A 17,885-nucleotide genomic window follows, 5' to 3' on the forward strand; every position below is an offset into this window, starting at 1 on the left:
ATACAATCATTTGTTTACCGGAAGTCTTCAGTTAAAAACGGAAAACAATCAAAAACCGTTAGATTATTCTCATCAGGACAATGCGAGTGCTAACACATCTCGTCTAACAACCGATTATTTGAACAATCTAAAAATCAAATTGATGGGGCATCCTCTGTACTGATTTCGGTCCTGATTTGGCACCCAATGACTTCTTATTGTTTCCGAACGTCACGAATAAATTTCATGGACTTCGATTTTTGTCGGCGGAAGAAGCCATTTTTGCATTTAAATATCATGTTTTGAAAATGTCTAAATAAGATTGGAATAATTGCTTTGGCAAATGGTTTAAACGCATGCAAAATTGTTTTAATCATAAAAGAGATAAATTCGAGATACAATAAAACAATTTTCAACTTAGTATTTTTTTATTATTAGGCTCAAAATATAAATAGTGAATCACCGTAATGAGCTCGGTAATTAAGAAAATTGTTACTCTAAGCAGTGAATTACACTTGATTCAATTGATTTGTAAAATGAAATTGTCTCAACTTACTTTGTTCATTTTGTCATTGTATTTATGTTTTTCACATAATACAAAATTCAATTTCAACTAATTTATTAAATAATATATCAACAATCATACTTAAATATGAACAATTTTAACTAAGTATATATCTAAAATAAATTCTTTAAAACGTTTTGAACAGCTGACAGCAAGCAAATATAAACATACGTGACATACTGTCAATACCGTAAGCTTAGAATAAAATAATTTTCGGAGAGCACATTTCTTTATGTATACAATAATATTAATATATTAAAAATCTAGTAAATATACAGTACAAATGTTAATCTAGAAAGACATAAGTAAGGACATTGTAATTCGTTTCTCAAAATGTGTTTTGTTATTTTCACTTTATACAGTTAAAAGCGATTATCACTTGAATTTAAAAGAAAAAAATGTATAAATCAGGATACGGATTTAATATGAGAATACTAACAATATTTTAAAAAAAATATGAATAATTCACATCAACTTAAAATATTCACAATAACATATTTATATATAACAATCTGGCAACATTTCTATGTGTTAAAAAATCCACTGTGCGCAATTGTATCTTATTAACTGTTTTTGTAAGGAATGTCGAAAATCACTATTATATAAATTATAAATTATTATTAATCAGTTAATTGATTAATATTGCCTTTTTTCATTTTTTATATGATTCTACATATAATATAAAAATAGATAATATAACAATTCTACATTTGTCAGCCACCTATGCATCAATTTTTATAAAAACAAAATCTATTTAATTATTTTTAAACAATCATTAAATAAATTATCCGATTCAATGGGAATACCCGTGACTCTTTACACAGTCCTGGGTACGGCAATCATTTGATTTTAAGCGACAATTGAACTAATGTTACTCATACGGCATGTGGTACCTTCATCCCATATCTGTTTGCAATTATTTGTTTAAAATAGCAACAGTAAAGTGTTTATTGTGTCTTGAACTTTAAATAATTTAATTTAATAAATTTGTTTAATTATTTATTTACTCTCAGTGGATTCTTACAAAATACATCAAATATTAACATTTTTAAAATTATTATATTTTATATATATCACACATTTAGAAAAAAGAATTATTTAATTAATTTATATTAATTAATTTATAATAAAATTTTAAAAAAATATAAAATAATTTATAATAAAAATATAAATAATTTTTGTTATTAACGCCCCTTTTAAACAACATAATTTAGTAAATTTGTTCAATTATTCATTTACTCTCAGTGGATTCTTACAAAATAAATCAAATATTAACATTTTTAAAATTATTATATTTTATATATAATATCATAGATTTAAAGAAAAGAATTATTGAATTAATTTTTTTAAATAAATTAAAATTAATTAAAAATATAAATAATTTTTGTTATTCACGCCCCTTTTAAACAACATATGTGGTCAAGGTTAGTTCTTCTGATTTTGCATAAATATAAATAAAACTAAATTATGTGAAAGAAAAAGTTTTTTCGATATATAAAAATTAGCCAAACAAAATATTATGAATATGTAAAGAAAAAAAGAGAATAGAATGAAAAATATTTGATTTAAAAGAATTTAAAGTGAAAATAAACAAAAATCAATGACGAAATATTAAAATTTTTTCTCAAAAGCAATCTAATTGAAAACAAAAAATATGTATAAAGCGCTGACGACTGACTTTTAGTTTTGACCAAAGTATCTGGCGACAATTGTCTTATATGTCATTTATCTATCAGCGGCATAAGAAACGATAACGGTCTTAACGACGTCGGGTTGTACCGATTTTTAAAAATTTTCTTAATAGCGTTTTAAGTGCTTTTTTTTTCTCTTCTTAAATATATTTTTATTAGACGAATCAATTAAAATAATACGAATTTAATCGATTGTCCACATTTTTTATTCGGACTAATTAAATGTGTTTTGTGGTTTTATTTGAGAGAAATTCGAACTTTTCACCAATTGGCAGCGTGATTAAGTGTTTTTCGTAATCTTTTGCTTTTTACTAAAGCAACGATGGATGCCCTTTAAGCATTTTTTAGTTCGCAGCATTAGCAGTCGCCGATCGTTTGGTTAACTCGAAAGTACTTATTCTTCAATCTAAATTGTTTTTTTTTTCTTTTTTGATGAAATTTATATTATACATTATTAGGCTGGCTACAATGCATATATGTTAGCAGTTGACGTTGACGGAAATACGCTTTGCAAATTTTAATAATTGTTCAAATTTATTATAAAATTATAAAAATTATTTGTTTATTATTCTTATCGCGCAGCAGCGTATATTCGCATTATCCACGGTAAATAAGCAAAATATCGAATGAGAAAATTCTTAAAAATTCCAACGAGCCATTTGACAGTGAAATTGATGGCTTTTATTTGGTGATGACTTTCGAAAAATAAAAATTTTCCTCAAGGAAAATTTGTTATATTTTCATTAATTACACAATCGCTGCTACACAGTGTGTTAATACTACTATATTTATTTATATAATGTATTTTGTGTCTATTGTGTTAAAAATAAAATAAAATGAAATAGCTGAACCAAAAGCAAATTTGAGAAAAGTGCGAATTTTCATTGGCAAATTTTTCACTGCATCGTCGGCTTTTCGCGTATAAACAGTCTCAGAAAAACTCGCTGCGAACCCTCAATCGAGCGATACTCAATATACATAGATTCAATCGTGAACTTTTGTTTTTAGTGAAAATATCTTGTTTTTGCTGCCAATTACGCAAGTGTCAATTTTCGAAAGAATTCTAATAGAAGTAATCGATCGTCAATTGTGGTTGTGATTGTGATTCTAAATCTGATTGATATAAAACAACAAAATAAATAAATAAACAAGTCAACGAAATGGGTGATACATTCGCTGGCATTGGTGATTTAGTGTTTACATTAGTCGTTGGTTACGTAGGTGCATTGGAATTTCTCTACGTACTGCGTCATCTCTATCATTGGTCATTTCGACATGCAACACGTAATGAGAACGATGCAGAAGGTTTAAAACAATTGCAAAATAAACTACGCGATCAATTATCCGATGCTGAAGCCAAAGAGATAACGGAAGGTACCAAAGTTATGAAGGATGGTGTAAGATACAGTGATGGCTTCCGCGTCGATCCACAAAAGCAACTTATCGAAGACTTGAAGAAGCAACTGCAATCTAATGATATAACACAAAATAGACGGAAGGAAATAGAAATTGAATTGGCTAAACAAAAAAAAATTGAAGAAGAAACGCGTAAGGAATTGGAAAAAGCTGAAGCAGAATTAGCAAAACAGCGCAAGCAAGCCGCCGAAGATGAGGAGAATGCAGTCAAACTAGTAGGAGCAGAACGCGCTATGGAAGAAAAACAACATGCAAAAGAAATTCAAGAAGAACAAGAAGAAAATGAGCGTAAAATGTTAATATTAGAAACAGCACAAGAAGATGAAGAAGCTGCAAGAGAAATCGAAGAAGAGAAGGTTGAAATTAGAAATAATAATGAAAAGCTAATAGCAATTGAAAAGGAAAACGAAAGTGCACAAAGAATACATGAAATAATAGAAGAAAACGAAATACAACAAAAACAATTAAAAATTGATGACGACACAAAAAAAAGTGAAGAAAATACAAATTTTTTAAGTAATGAACGCTTAACTGAAGAATTGAGTAAAGCAATAGAAGTTACAACAACATTGGATGAAGATATAGAAATCAGCACAAATGAGAAAGAACAAGACAAAGCGAATTCACAAGTGATGCAAGAAAACGAAAAGAATAAGCAAGGTGAAGTTTTAATACAAGACTTAAGTAGAGAACAAAGTAATTCTAAGTTAGAAGAAAAAATGACTGAAGAAAGATTGGAAATTCAAGAAGAAAGCGAAAAGGAAAATAAAACAAGCAACGAAAATGAGGAAAATAATCAAATAATAGAAACAGCAAAACAAAGTGAAAAATCTGAAACAGAAATATTATTAAACGAACAAAAGAATGCAAATAATATAAATAATATAATAGCCGATGAAATTAAAGAACTAGAAGAAACTGGATTAAAAGTGTATGAAGATAATATAAATAAAGTAAAAACAGATATAATAGAAATAAGAGATTTAAAGGATACTGAACCAGAAGAATATGAAATTATAGAAACTAAAGACGAGTTAAATACACATAAACTGAACGAAAATGAAATAAGTAAAGAAGAAGTAAATAAAGTAATTAATTTGCCTGAATTAAATTTAGATCTACAAACAACATTAGAAGATAGTTTGAACCAACTTTTGGACGCAGAAGAACAACGTGTTGCAGATCAATTACTATGGGAAGCAAAACAAAAAGAAGCTGAAGAAGATGAGATAAGACGAGTTGTTGAATTGGTGCAAAAACAGGATGCCGAGGCTGCAGCTAATTTAAGTAGAAAACTACTAAGTGGAAAAGAAAAAAACTCAACTGATTTACAATCTGAAGAGAATGAGAGAAATTTAAATTTAATTATAAATACTGAAAAGGCACGTGAACTAAAACAAAAACTCATCGAAGAAAACGCTAAAAAGTTTTTAGAAGCCGAAAATGAAATGGTAACGGAATTACAACGTCAAATAGAAGAAACAACACAACAACGTTTATCATTTGATAATTATGGCAGTGTACCACAGACACCAATATTAGAGGAAGCGCCCTGTATTAAAAAGACAATGATGCGTCATTTTGGTGAACCTTGTACAGAACCCATAATACAAAAAGTTAAAACACAAATGGGACAAGCAAGCAATGAATCATTTACAGTTTCCACGAAGCCATTACTTTTTCCTGGAGTTTCTGATGATGGTTCATCTGTGGAACCTTACTCGAGTCAACAATCATCGTTTTGTACACAACCATCCTACGATTATACGACTGGTAATGAAGATACAAATAGAACTGTTATTATGCAAATTCCACAAGATACACGTTTAGAACCAGAAGGTGAGGAAATTTCAAGCGAAGTTCATTACTCTGATGAATATTTACGCTCTTTGGATGGCATAAAACACCGACCAATATTACGTGAAGATAGTTCTGGTCGTAGACGTGCTTTTAAGAAACGACGTTCTAGTGGTAGCTCTAATTCTTCGAAAGATTCACGTACCTCACGTGAAGAAGAAATTAAAATGTTTACTTCATTGGAAGAAGAAGAATCCAAAAATATACATAAAGGCGACACAGATTTTACTCCAATTAAATATACTAATGAACCAACACTTAAAGTTAAATCACATCATCGTAGACATAAGAGAAGTCCGGCAAAAGATGTAAAAACTGATAATCAACAACGTAATTCCTTAGAAATGCTAGGCGAAGAAAATACAAATCCATGGGGTGAAGTGATGCCGGAACCATATAAAAATACTGAATTTTGGAAACGGGAAAAAGCTGTATCCATTGATGAAGAAATCGAACATGAGCAACCAGTATCAGCTGTTGTTGATATGAGCATTGCAACAAATAAACCGAAATCGATGTCATTTGAAGAAGCAACTGAAACTCAAAACAATGAAGCTATACTTAATTTGAAAGAACAGAAAATAAAAGAGACTGTGGTAAATTAAAAAAATACTTAATAGATATATTAGAACTAATTATTTTTAATCATATTGTAGGATGAAATGAAAGAAAAAGACAGTGCAAGTGCAAGTGATACAAAGGAAAATGTAAGTATTTCTTTAACAGTACTAATAATAACTTTTTCTTATGCTCAAATGCTTAGCTCTAATCATACGCTTTTTGCTTAATTTCTTCATAATGCATTGCCTTAATTATTACTTAGCTTCATACCTCCCAAAATACGGAGAGAAATGCAACTGCTATCCATGTCATTGCCTCTTCATGCTTAGAAAACGGCACAGAAATATTTACAAGTCCACTTAAAGAACTGGAACTAACTAATATCCAAGCAACAATAATTTCAAATGACTGCAACGAAGATAACATTACTTTACGAACTGGACAGTCTGATACAAGGAATTCGTCTGACGATCTATCATATCGGAAACAGATATTTCATAAAGTAACACCAACTACTTTTATACCTGGCATTTCAATTATAATAGATACAGTTGAAGACATTCAAAATAATACGGATATTATGAAAGTAACGAGATCTCAACTGGCAAAGAATTCGGTGAAAGATATCGCTTCAAGGGATCCAGTGGCTGAAGATGATATGACTACATTAATACAATCTTTACGCACTGAACGTGCCCAGTCACGTTCTCGTTCCCGTTCTCGTTCACCATTGCCAACTTCTGGTAATTTACAAAGGGCATTAGAAAATCGGAAAAATAAGCTAATTAAAAAAAATGATGAACTTTATGAGAAGTTAATTAAATCAACTCCAATTTTAATTCCCGAGAATGAAAAAAATCTTGATTCCGCTTCTATTTCGTTAGAACACACACTACCTAATAAAAGTGTAGCAATAGATGCCATAGATTGTTCTCAAGAAAACATAAATGATTTAGTAAAGTCATTGCATACAAATCGTTCAAGGTCTCGCTCCAAGTCCCCAATACCTACAGCAGAAAATTGAAGTCGTAGTATTGAAAATCGCAGACATAAACTAATAGAACGTAACGATGAAATATTAGAGCAATTAAAGGAGAAATCTACAACACCGGAACTTCCACGTTTAACTATTGAATACGTATACGAATTTATTGAAGCTGATGATGACCGTACGAATGGTGTTAAACAACATATAAATGGACATTCTAGATCTCGTACGCCTTCAAGTTCGCCACATAGGCTACCGTTTGATGGTTATAAATTTGTTGATCGCCCTGAAACTGTACCAAATTTTGAAATCACCGATATAAATCCATTTCCAATTATTGAAGACTCCAACAATATTTACGAATTTCATCGAATGTTAAATTTAGAAGCATCATCTAACAAAACTTTGCAAAAAAATTCTGAAGAAATTGAAAGCATATTAGCAGAAAAACAGCGCATACTAGATCGAGAAGCGTTAGAAATAATCAAAACCGCAACTGAAGAGACAGAGTTAAGAACAATAACACCGATTGAGTTAACAGAAATGTTAGAAAATGAAAAAAGCGATCTCTTAAATGAGATTCCATTGACAACTCGTCTGCACAATCTACGCTGTACTCCAACTACACCGAATTATGATAGAACAATATCAGAAGAATGGAGAGATTTGCAAGAAATAAAAAACCAAATGCGTACAAAGAACTTTAAGCGTTCTACTTATGTTGGCGAATCTTTAGATATTGGATCTGAGTATGAACCTCTAAGACGCGAAGCTGCTAAATTTCGTCGTTCAAAGAGTCCATCTCCATCTATCGATGATTCTCTTTTAAGTTCAGCTAGAGATTTTGCAACTGAGAAACAAAATATACAAGCACATATATTGGATGAACTAGCAATTGCTTCACAACATGCAAATGATAATCTTGGTGCTAAGCCAAAATATGATTGTTCACTATCCAAAGAAATTGTTGATACTCAACGCATTAAAAAGGAAATGCTTAATAGTGGTTTTAAGCGTTCCACCTATGTTGGTGAATCCATAGACTTAGGTGCACAGTATGAACCTTTACGTGCTGAAGCAGCGAATTTTCAACGTTCACGTAGTCAGTCCCGTTCCCCACTGCCTGAAGTTGAACAAAGAGAACTACATAAAATTGAATCAGAATCGATCAAACAAAAATTACAGGATGAAATTCTAAAAGAAATGAATCACGCGAATACGAATTTTAGAGAGTTTTCTCAATATTTAAATACAGCTTTTTTGGATAATGATAGAAGAGCTTCCGACTCTGCGCTTATGCAGAAACCAGGAATTTTGATACAAATACAAGATTTTAACGATACAGAAATGGAACCAGATGACTATCACCACTTACGTAGATTTTCTTCATATCAAGATCAACCTGAAGAAGAGTATCCTAATGATGATTATATATTTGTTTCACAAGTTGAAATTAAAACGCCAAATGGCACCAGATTGTGGACGCGAGAAGATTTTTATAATCCAAATTTAATAGCAGCGCAAACAGATAGAGTTGAGAATATAATAGAAAATGCAAATGTGGTTGAAGTATTAAATGACGAGATTAATAATAATATTGAGCATATGAGAGAAGAAGAAGAAACAGATGGTAGCGAAGATGAGCGACGTACCGTAGTGGAAATGGATGATGAAATTGATACAGATATTTGTGATTATAATGAGCGTGGTCCAGCGGAAGAATCTCAGCATGAGCAATCAGAATGTGAAGAAGCAGAACGGGAGGCTGATCGTTACATAGGTCTTGCTGCTAGGGATTGGCAAGAAGTGGATAATTTTAATGAAATTATGGACATTCAATTTAATTCTCATAATGATAATCATACTGGAGAACTAGAAGGTGCTGCTGCTATATCAATTAGTGAAAGAAGTGAAATGTATGATGCTGATTCATGCGCAATTGATCAAATTTATGACGATGCTATTAGAAATCGCAAACAATCTGGTATTTTGAGGGACTATGATAGCATTTTGTTAGAAATGCAAAATAACTATTTACAAAATAATAATTGTGAAAAAAATTCAAATGATGAAAACGGAAATTCCTCACCAAGAGCTCACCAAGAACTCGAAAATAGTGGCCCAATCAATAACAAACACATATCGCAATGCTTTCTTGAAAATGAACGTCAGTGCTGTGAATCGCGTTATTTAGGTAATGCAGCTGCTAGTGGAAGACAATCAACGAGACTTCGTATGCGTTACGGATACAAACCTATCTTACAAAATCAAAATACTGATGAGATCGAAGTTGATTTAAATTACAAACCAAAACGAGAATACAATTGGCGTAAGAACTTCAAACTGGAAGAAGAACAAACAACAAATGAAATCTCAGAAAATTCATTGGAATTACAAGAAGATGAAGACGAACTTAAATTTGCACAAATGTTAGATACTCGCAAATATAGTCTTGGTGGAGAAAGTATTACTCTATTTAGTAGAAGTCCTGAACGAGAAGTACTGTTGACAATGCCTGAGAACTCTGAAAATGATGTTGGTATCACAAAAGATCAAGAATTAGAACAATTAGAACAAAGTCAAAATACAACAAATATCTTAAACGAAACGAAACAATTGAATAAAACTGACAAACAAGAGAAAACAAAAAAGAAGAAAAGTAAAAAGAAATCTCGCAAAGAAACTAAATTTAGTAGAGAAAACTCATTGAAAGATGAAGAAGACTCGGAATCTCAAACATATTCTCGCCGCAGTAGTAGTGTACAATTGGAAACAGATTCACCTAAAAGAAAGTCACGTTCACGTCGCAGTTCCAAGAGTAGTATTACTAATGATGAGTCTAGCTTATTATACTCACCGAGAAATAGTATAACTCATAGTGAACAAATATCTGATATCAATGAAGAGTTTGTTGAATTAAATGCTGAGCCAATTAAAAAAAAAACTAAAAAACGTAAGAAGCAATTGGAGGTAATGACAAAGGAGACAGAAGTTACAGAAAATGAAGCTTTACATGCAACTGAAGTAACTGATACAAGTACATTAGATGACCATGTGCCAGTTACTTCTAATATTTTACAGGAAAAAGTAACTATCGATAGTTCAAAGGATATAGTTATGAAAAGAAATATAGGAAAAGTTACTACTTCAACAAGCACGGCTGCAATAACTTCAACTGGCACTGCTACAACAGCTACTAACTCCACTGCTGCGGCAACTATTACGACAGCAGTCCAAAATGCTGAATCTTTTGATATCCTAAAGGATCTTAATTTTTACCCGCTTTTCTAAGCACTAACAAGTAATAATGTTGCTTTTTTTAATTTGTTTTAAATTTTATTTTTGTTAATTACATATATTTATATAATTTTTTATTTATTATAGGCCTGCTCATGAACCAAAAATATCTGTTTATAAGTTATATATACAAAGTCGAAATTTTGAAATTGTTTCATCCACACCCAGTCCGTCCTTTCCTGCTGAACTTTGAATGCAAGCAATTTTGCGCTGTACACATTCAACGAAAGAATCCTTACATTTATGACACAAAACGAAACAAAAATCAAGGCTTATCAATATTAAAATATTAAAGGATATTTAAACTATTGTAAGAATTGCAAAAAAAAAAAACCAAATAAACGATTTATAATATTTATTTTAAAAACAATGTGTAGTTAAGCTTAAAATAAAAAAAATAAATAAATTTCTATATAAAAAAATTGTGTGTCCAAATGCTTCATGTTTTCTTTAGAATATTAGATTGCTTTTTTTTAATTTTTTTTTTTTTGAGAAAATTTTTAATGAATAATAAAAAATAAATAAAATAAAATACAAAAAAAAATCATTTTTTAAGAAATCTAACTTTAATTGAGAAAAATTGTATTTTTTATCAAATGCCGCATATGTGCAATATATTTTGCTTGCTTTATTTTAAACATTCTGTTTCATATAATTTTATTATATTTTCAAGGCAAAATTGACTTTAATGTGAAAAATAAAAATTTGCAATTATTTGGATAAAAATTTTGTTGAATTTATTTATGAATGACGTGGTATCAATATATCATTAGGTACCAGTATCATACAGGGATAATAACGGAGAATAAAAATTATTGCTCCGAAAATATGAATTCTGAGTTAATTCTAATACTAGTATGCTATATTGAATAGATCTTATAATAAATCTTAACTACATGCTCTTCTTTTAACAATCACCTTTTATCAAATACCAGATCTCCAAATTTATGAAATACGGACTTAAATTTCCGTTCATTTTATCTATTCATATAATGTGATTATCAGGAAACAAATTTAGTTTCTAAATGTAAAATTATTTTAATTAAATAAAGTTTAAAATCTCCAACTAAATAATATTTTCAGGTTTTCTTTAACTATTTTAATACGTCTCAGTTAGCACATTTGTTTTTAAAAGTGCACTTTTTTCTACTTGTTTCTTAGCATAGTAGTCATGGGTGAACCAGTGCTTACTCAACTAATTTTCGCCATCTGACTCGATCAGATGACAAGTACTTCCAAACACTCACGCGGTGGTCGATTATCATTATTGTATCGTATTATCCGAGTTCTAGTTTGTAGTTTCATTACAGATTTGGTTTGTTGAGGTGGAGTTGTAAACCCAATACTCAACCCCCTTCTTTGACGGACAGGCATGAATATATGCTTTTGTTTTTGTCAATAACCTACTTCTGTAGTTGAGATAGCTGCCGTCGATCTCCTGTAGAGATTCTTTCGTCACCATCTCCAAAACATAATAACCTGACTTGTTACCATGCAAGTCTATTGACCTTAACTTCAAAATATGTTGAAGCTGCTCTTGCAGGCCTTCCCTTACTACATCATTTGGCTACTACATTTCTGATTATATGTTAATCAGATGATACAAGGTCCTAGCTTTAACATGGTTGCATCAAAATTTGTCCACCAAGCTCCGTCAATTTGTTCGTAGTCTTAAGAAATGTATGTAGTCTCCTAGTCTCATGGTTTCGTTCAAGCGTTCTAGTTGTGAGCAATAAAGTACCGAATTAACAGTTACACCAAGCTGAAGCAGCTCGTTTGACATAATTGTATTTGTGTTGCTAATTATATGTGGCTGTAAACAACATCAACTATTTTTTACGTTCGCATGGCCATCTGTTGTAAAAAGAAAAACAGCGATAGCAAAATAGAAAGAGCAACCAACTTAACGTTTTTCGTTTTCTTTTGTATTATTATTACTTTTAAGAGTTTTGGGTAAAGAACGAATAAAGACTTAAGTAGAAATTAAAACACGTGTTTTACTTCTTGTGTTATTTGCATTAAATATTATATGTGCAGAAAGTGCACTGGCAATCATAATATTTACATTTATACAAATAGTGAAAAAGAAAGCTATAATTGGTGACCCCGTGGTAAAAACGACACAGCAAATACTTTCAACATGAACACCGAGCAGCAGCCTTCTACAAGTCATGCCACGCAAGAGCATTCTGACGAAAAAGAAGTAGCGTCGGTGGAGTTTAAGTTACCGCCATTTTGGAAACAAGATCCAGCCTTGTGGTTCATCCAAGTGGACGCAGCATTCCATCGCAAGAAGATTACTGGAGACAACAGCAAATATTGGACAGTAATTTCTTACATTGATCCAGAATTACTGCAACATGTCTCAGACATAGTCAAAAATCCTCCTGATACCGACAAGTATAAAACACTTAAAGAATGTCTTATCAGTCGTCTAAGACCAACGCAAGAACAACAGTTACAAACTTTACTATACGACATTGAATTAGGAGACAGCAAACCTTCGCAATTGTTACGCAAAATGCAAGACTTAGCAGATAACAAAGTAACAGAAGATGTCTTACGTTCACTCTGGTTAAAGCGACTACCAGCCAACGTTCAGTTCGTTCTGTCGGTCAATGTAGAAAGCAGTCTCACGGCAGCAGCAAATATGGCTGATCGGTTAATCGAAATCAATCCAGTACAAAGTGTCATGGCCACTAGTAATGTTAATGACATTATAGTACATCCAAGTAAATTTCCTGATGATCAACGCACAGATAGACTGGAGAAAGCAGTACAAGCCTTACAAGAAGCGGTAAAAGAAATCACCAACAGCATGAGAAGTCATGAGCGAACACCAAATAACAGAGCACGAGCAAGACCTGAGTCTTTCCACCAAACATTTGCACAGAATAACAAAATATGTTTTTACCATAAACGTTTTGGCACAAATGCAAATAAATGTGAAGACGGGTGCACATATACACAAAAACAGGGAAACTAAACAAGCTGTCCTTAGAGCAAACGGGAAGTGACAGCTATTCAGTAAAAAAAGAAATCCGTTTGTATATTTATGATAAAAAAAGCAGAATAAAATTTTTAATAGATTCAGGTTCAATATTATCAGTATTACCTAGAGATCTTTTTCAAACAAAACAAAACCTTAGCGCAATGAAACTGTATGCTGCAAATGCAAGCGTCATAAATACCTACGGCAGAAAGATCCTGCAGCTAGATCTCAACTTACGCAGATGCTTCAAATGGCCATTTACAATTGCAGATGTACAAATGCCCATCATCGGAGCAGACTTTCTGAAACATTTTGGTTTGCTCATTGACTTGCGTAACCGATGTCTTATCGACGTTACCACTAATTTCACAACAAAATGTAACATTGTACGAACTTCTGTGCATAGCATCTCCACCATAAATCAACAGAATACTTATTCTAACATATTGAAAGATTTTGTTGACATTACTAAACCTACGTCAGCACCACTCGCGGAAACCGAGTCTCCAGCTGCTCATTTTATCGAAACGACTGGATCCCCAGTTTTCGAACGCCCCAGGAAACTAGCCGGCGAAAAACTAAAAGCACTACGACTTGAAATCGAATGTATGCTCGAACAACGCATCATAAGAGCGTCACGAAGTTCGTGGGCAAGTCCAGTTCATCTTGTACCAAAAAAAAATGATGGCTGGCGCGTTTGTGGTGATTACAGAAAATTAAATGCTAAAACAACGCCAGACAGGTATCCACTACCACTACTACAAGATCTTTTCCAGAGATTACATGGAAAAAAGGTGTTTTCAACATTAGATCTAATAAAAGCCTATCACCAAATACCCATGGCAACGCAAGATGTTCCAAAAACAGCAATCAATACCCCATTTGGCCTGTACGAATACGTCGTTATGCCGTTTGGATTACGCAATGCATCGCAAACCTTCCAAAGGTTTGTCGATTCTGTTTTTAGAGGACTTGACTTTGTATTCGCCTACATAGATGATGTAATTATCATGTCAGAATCCCATGAGCAGCATCAAGAGCATCTGAAGCAAGTTTGTCAGCGTCTTAGAGAATATAAGTTAGTCATTAATGTCAGCAAATGTGTTTTTGGCGAAGAGCAAGTACAATATTTGGGTTATACTATCAACCAAAATGGTTATCAGCCACCTAAAGAGCGTGTTCAAGCAATTGTCAACTATAAACAACCTGAAACGATTCAAGATTTACGAAGATTCCTCGGTGTAATCAACTATTATCACAGATGTATACCTAATGCAGCCAAACTCCAAGCACCTCTCAACGAATTTATAAAAGATTCGAAAAAAAATGATAAAAGAAAAATTCCATGGACGGCAGAAACAGTCAAAGCTTTCATAAAATGCAAAGAAAGCCTAGCTGAAGCAACTCTTATGTCATTTCCAAACCCCGAAGCAACTCTAGTTCTCACAACAGATGCCTCTGACACCGCAATCGGAGCAGTTCTAGAGCAGTTCGTTGAAAGTCAATTCAAGCCTATTGGTTTATTTTCAAGAAAATTAAATTCAACTGAATGCAACTACAGCACTTACGATCGAGAACTCCTCGCAGTGTTTTCAGCAGTTAAATTTTTCCAGCACTTCTTAGAAGATCGCCCATTTGTAACTAAAACCGATCACAAACCTCTCGTTTATGCATTGCATAGGAAGACTGAACAAGCTTCACCTCGGCAACTTCGCCAGTTGTCCTTTATATCACAATTCAACACAGAGATAGTGTACGTCAAAGGTGAAGATAATATTGTAGCTGATGCATTGTCCAGAATCAACCAGATTGACATGCCAACAATTATCAGTTCACACGAAATTCAACAAGCTCAAGCTAACGATGACGAACTTCAAGATTTGTTAAAAAATTCCAATTCTTCATTAAAATTACAGCGACTTAACGTTGATCCAGAACAAAACATATTTATTTATTGCGATATCTCGTCTGGAACCATAAGACCATTTATTCCTAAGCAGCTTCGTAAAGCAGTTTTTGATGCGGTTCATGGACTAGCTCATCCTGGAGGTAGATCAACAAGTAAACAGTTGAGAACTAAATTTGTTTGGCCAGGAATCAGACAAAATGCTTTAGCATGGTCACGTAGTTGTTTATCCTGCCAAAGAGCCAAGATACAACGGCACAACAGACTCGAGCCCAATCATATCGCAGTACCAAGTACTAGGTTCAATCATATCCACATTGATCTCATCGAGCTATCAACAGTTGATGGATTCAGGTACTGTCTCACTATAATAGACAGATTTTCCCGTTGGCCAGAGGCCATACCTATAAAAAATATCACTGCAGATACAGTTGCAACAGCCTTGTATGACAATTGGATATGCCGTTATGGTACACCTCTATCAATTACTTCGGATCAAGGTACTCAGTTCGAGTCAGCCCTTTTCACCGCAATGGCGAAATTAATAGGCGCTTCCCGCATCAGAACAACACCTTACCATCCAGCTTCCAACGGCATGGTAGAGCGCATGCACCGAACACTAAAGGCAGCTCTCATGTGCCATCCACAAATTCCTTGGACACAACGCTTATCAACTGTGCTCCTTGGACTCCGCACGTGTGTTAAAGAAGATTTAAACGCCTCATCTGCAGAACTACTATATGGAACACAGCTGCGCGTTCCTGGAGAATTTTTCATCAACGAAGATATGCCAGCAGATCCGCAAGTGTTCGTTGAAAAGTTAAGAGAGCACATGCGAAGCATCAGACCAACTCCAACGGCTCATCACACAAAAGCTAGAGTCTTCATACTAAAAGATTTATATAAATGCTCACACGTATTTCTAAGACTAGATGGAGTTAAAAAGCCACTCGAGTCACCGTATTCCGGACCACACAAAGTGATGGAAAGAACGAGTGACAGAGTATTCAAAATCGATGTCAACGGTGAACAAAAGTCAATATCAATAGAAAGACTAAAACCGGCATTTGAAGCCAAAAATGATTTGTCGACAACTAAACAAGAGCTACCTGAAACGCCAAACCTACACCATTGGGGTTCAGGTATGGACCGCCCTAAAAGAACGTTCTCGAGGTTGAAAAAGGTATCGTTCCCAAGTGATTGCACTAGGTCACTTGGGGGGGAATAATGTGGCTGTAAACAACATCAACTATTTTTTACGTTCGCATGGCCATCTGTTGTAAAAAGAAAAACAGCGATAGCAAAATAGAAAGAGCAACCAACTTAACGTTTTTCGTTTTCTTTTGTATTATTATTACTTTTAAGAGTTTTGGGTAAAGAACGAATAAAGACTTAAGTAGAAATTAAAACACGTGTTTTACTTCGTGTGTTATTTGCATTAAATATTATATGTGCAGAAAGTGCACTGGCAATCATAATATTTACATTTATACAAATAGTGAAAAAGAAAGCTATATATATATGGCTACAAGCACCATCTAGTGACAAATATTTGTGAATAAAATTTTAATATGTATTTTATGAATGTTATTTTATTTTCTTGTTTTGTTTTTGTTCCTTTTTTAGTGCTGTTAGCTACTACATTTTCTTTTTATTCTTAGTTTTTATTTGTTTTTAAAAGTGCATTACGTGACACTTTTTATTTTCTATTCCTGAGTTTTGACACAGTTAGCTGGCACTTTAATTAATGTTGTTTTAATTATATCACAAGAAACGAAAATCCACAAGTGATGAAGATGTTAACTATGTTTTTAATGATATTGAACATTTTTTTATTGTGTTACTTTTATATGTACATTGTGACCGAAAAGTTTTCGGAGGTTCTCATTTAAAATTCGCGCGCTGTATATTTTTCGATATTTTAAAGTTTATGTAGTTTGGCAGCACTGTCCTTAATTACTAGCCAACAATGAGCGCGATCTGTCGGACAGTTCGTTTACGGCAGCTGTTGAAACCAGTTCACCTCAGTAGTGCGTTGCGAAAAAAACAATGGAAAAAAATATTGAACAAAGAGTTTGCATCAAATTTTGTTTTTCGAACGAAATTTCGTGTGCAGAATCGTTGCGAATGCTACAAAAGGCTTATGGGGAATCAGTTTTATCGAAAACTCAAGTTTATGAGTGGTACAAAGCCTTTCAGGACTGTCGTACGACCGTCGAAGACATGCCGCGTTCTGGACGACCTTCGACCTCTACCACCGACGAAAACATTGAAAAGGCAAAGGAAATCGTGTTCAAAAATCCTCATGTGAGTGTTAGAGAGATAGCACGAGAGCTAGGCATCGGTCGTGAGATGGCTCGTTTGATTTTGGTGGACAATTTGTGTATGCGACGTGTCAACGCCCGGCTTGTTCCGATTCACCTCAATTTGTTCAACATTATCAACGATTTTAAGGCCAAACATTCAATAAATACCATCGAACAGCCACCGTATTCACCTGATCTTGCACCGTGTGACTTTTTCCTGTTTCCCAACCTCAAATTACCACTCAGAGGAACGCGTTTTGAATCCATAGAAGACGTAAAACAGAATTCGCAGAGGGAACTCAAAGCCATACCGGAAAGCGCCTATAA

The 17,885-nt window shown here is 33.1% G+C and overlaps 1 protein-coding gene and 1 pseudogene across 1 annotated transcript; both read left to right on the forward strand.

Annotated features, from left to right (window-relative positions):
• Positions 1-2,281: 2,281 nt before the first annotated feature.
• Positions 2,282-10,676, forward strand: LOC119665885 (annotated as a pseudogene).
• Positions 10,677-12,169: 1,493 nt separating this feature from the next.
• On the forward strand, positions 12,170-13,394 carry LOC119670866. Its single transcript, XM_038081290.1, has one exon. The coding sequence runs from the start codon at positions 12,495-12,497 to the stop codon at positions 13,338-13,340; it is 846 nt and encodes a 281-aa protein (XP_037937218.1). The 5' UTR covers positions 12,170-12,494; the 3' UTR covers positions 13,341-13,394.
• The last annotated feature ends 4,491 nt before the right edge of the window (positions 13,395-17,885 follow it).

This window comes from Teleopsis dalmanni, chromosome 1 (genome assembly GCF_002237135.1).
Source record: "Teleopsis dalmanni isolate 2A chromosome 1, ASM223713v2, whole genome shotgun sequence".
In the NCBI taxonomy this organism is placed as follows: Eukaryota; Metazoa; Arthropoda; class Insecta; order Diptera; family Diopsidae; genus Teleopsis; species Teleopsis dalmanni.

What these genes read in the sequence shown, in the direction of transcription:
- LOC119670866 (XM_038081290.1), top strand. Translation starts at nt 12,495, where the DNA reads ATGAACACCGAGCAGCAGCCTTCTACAAGTCATGCCACGCAAGAGCAT.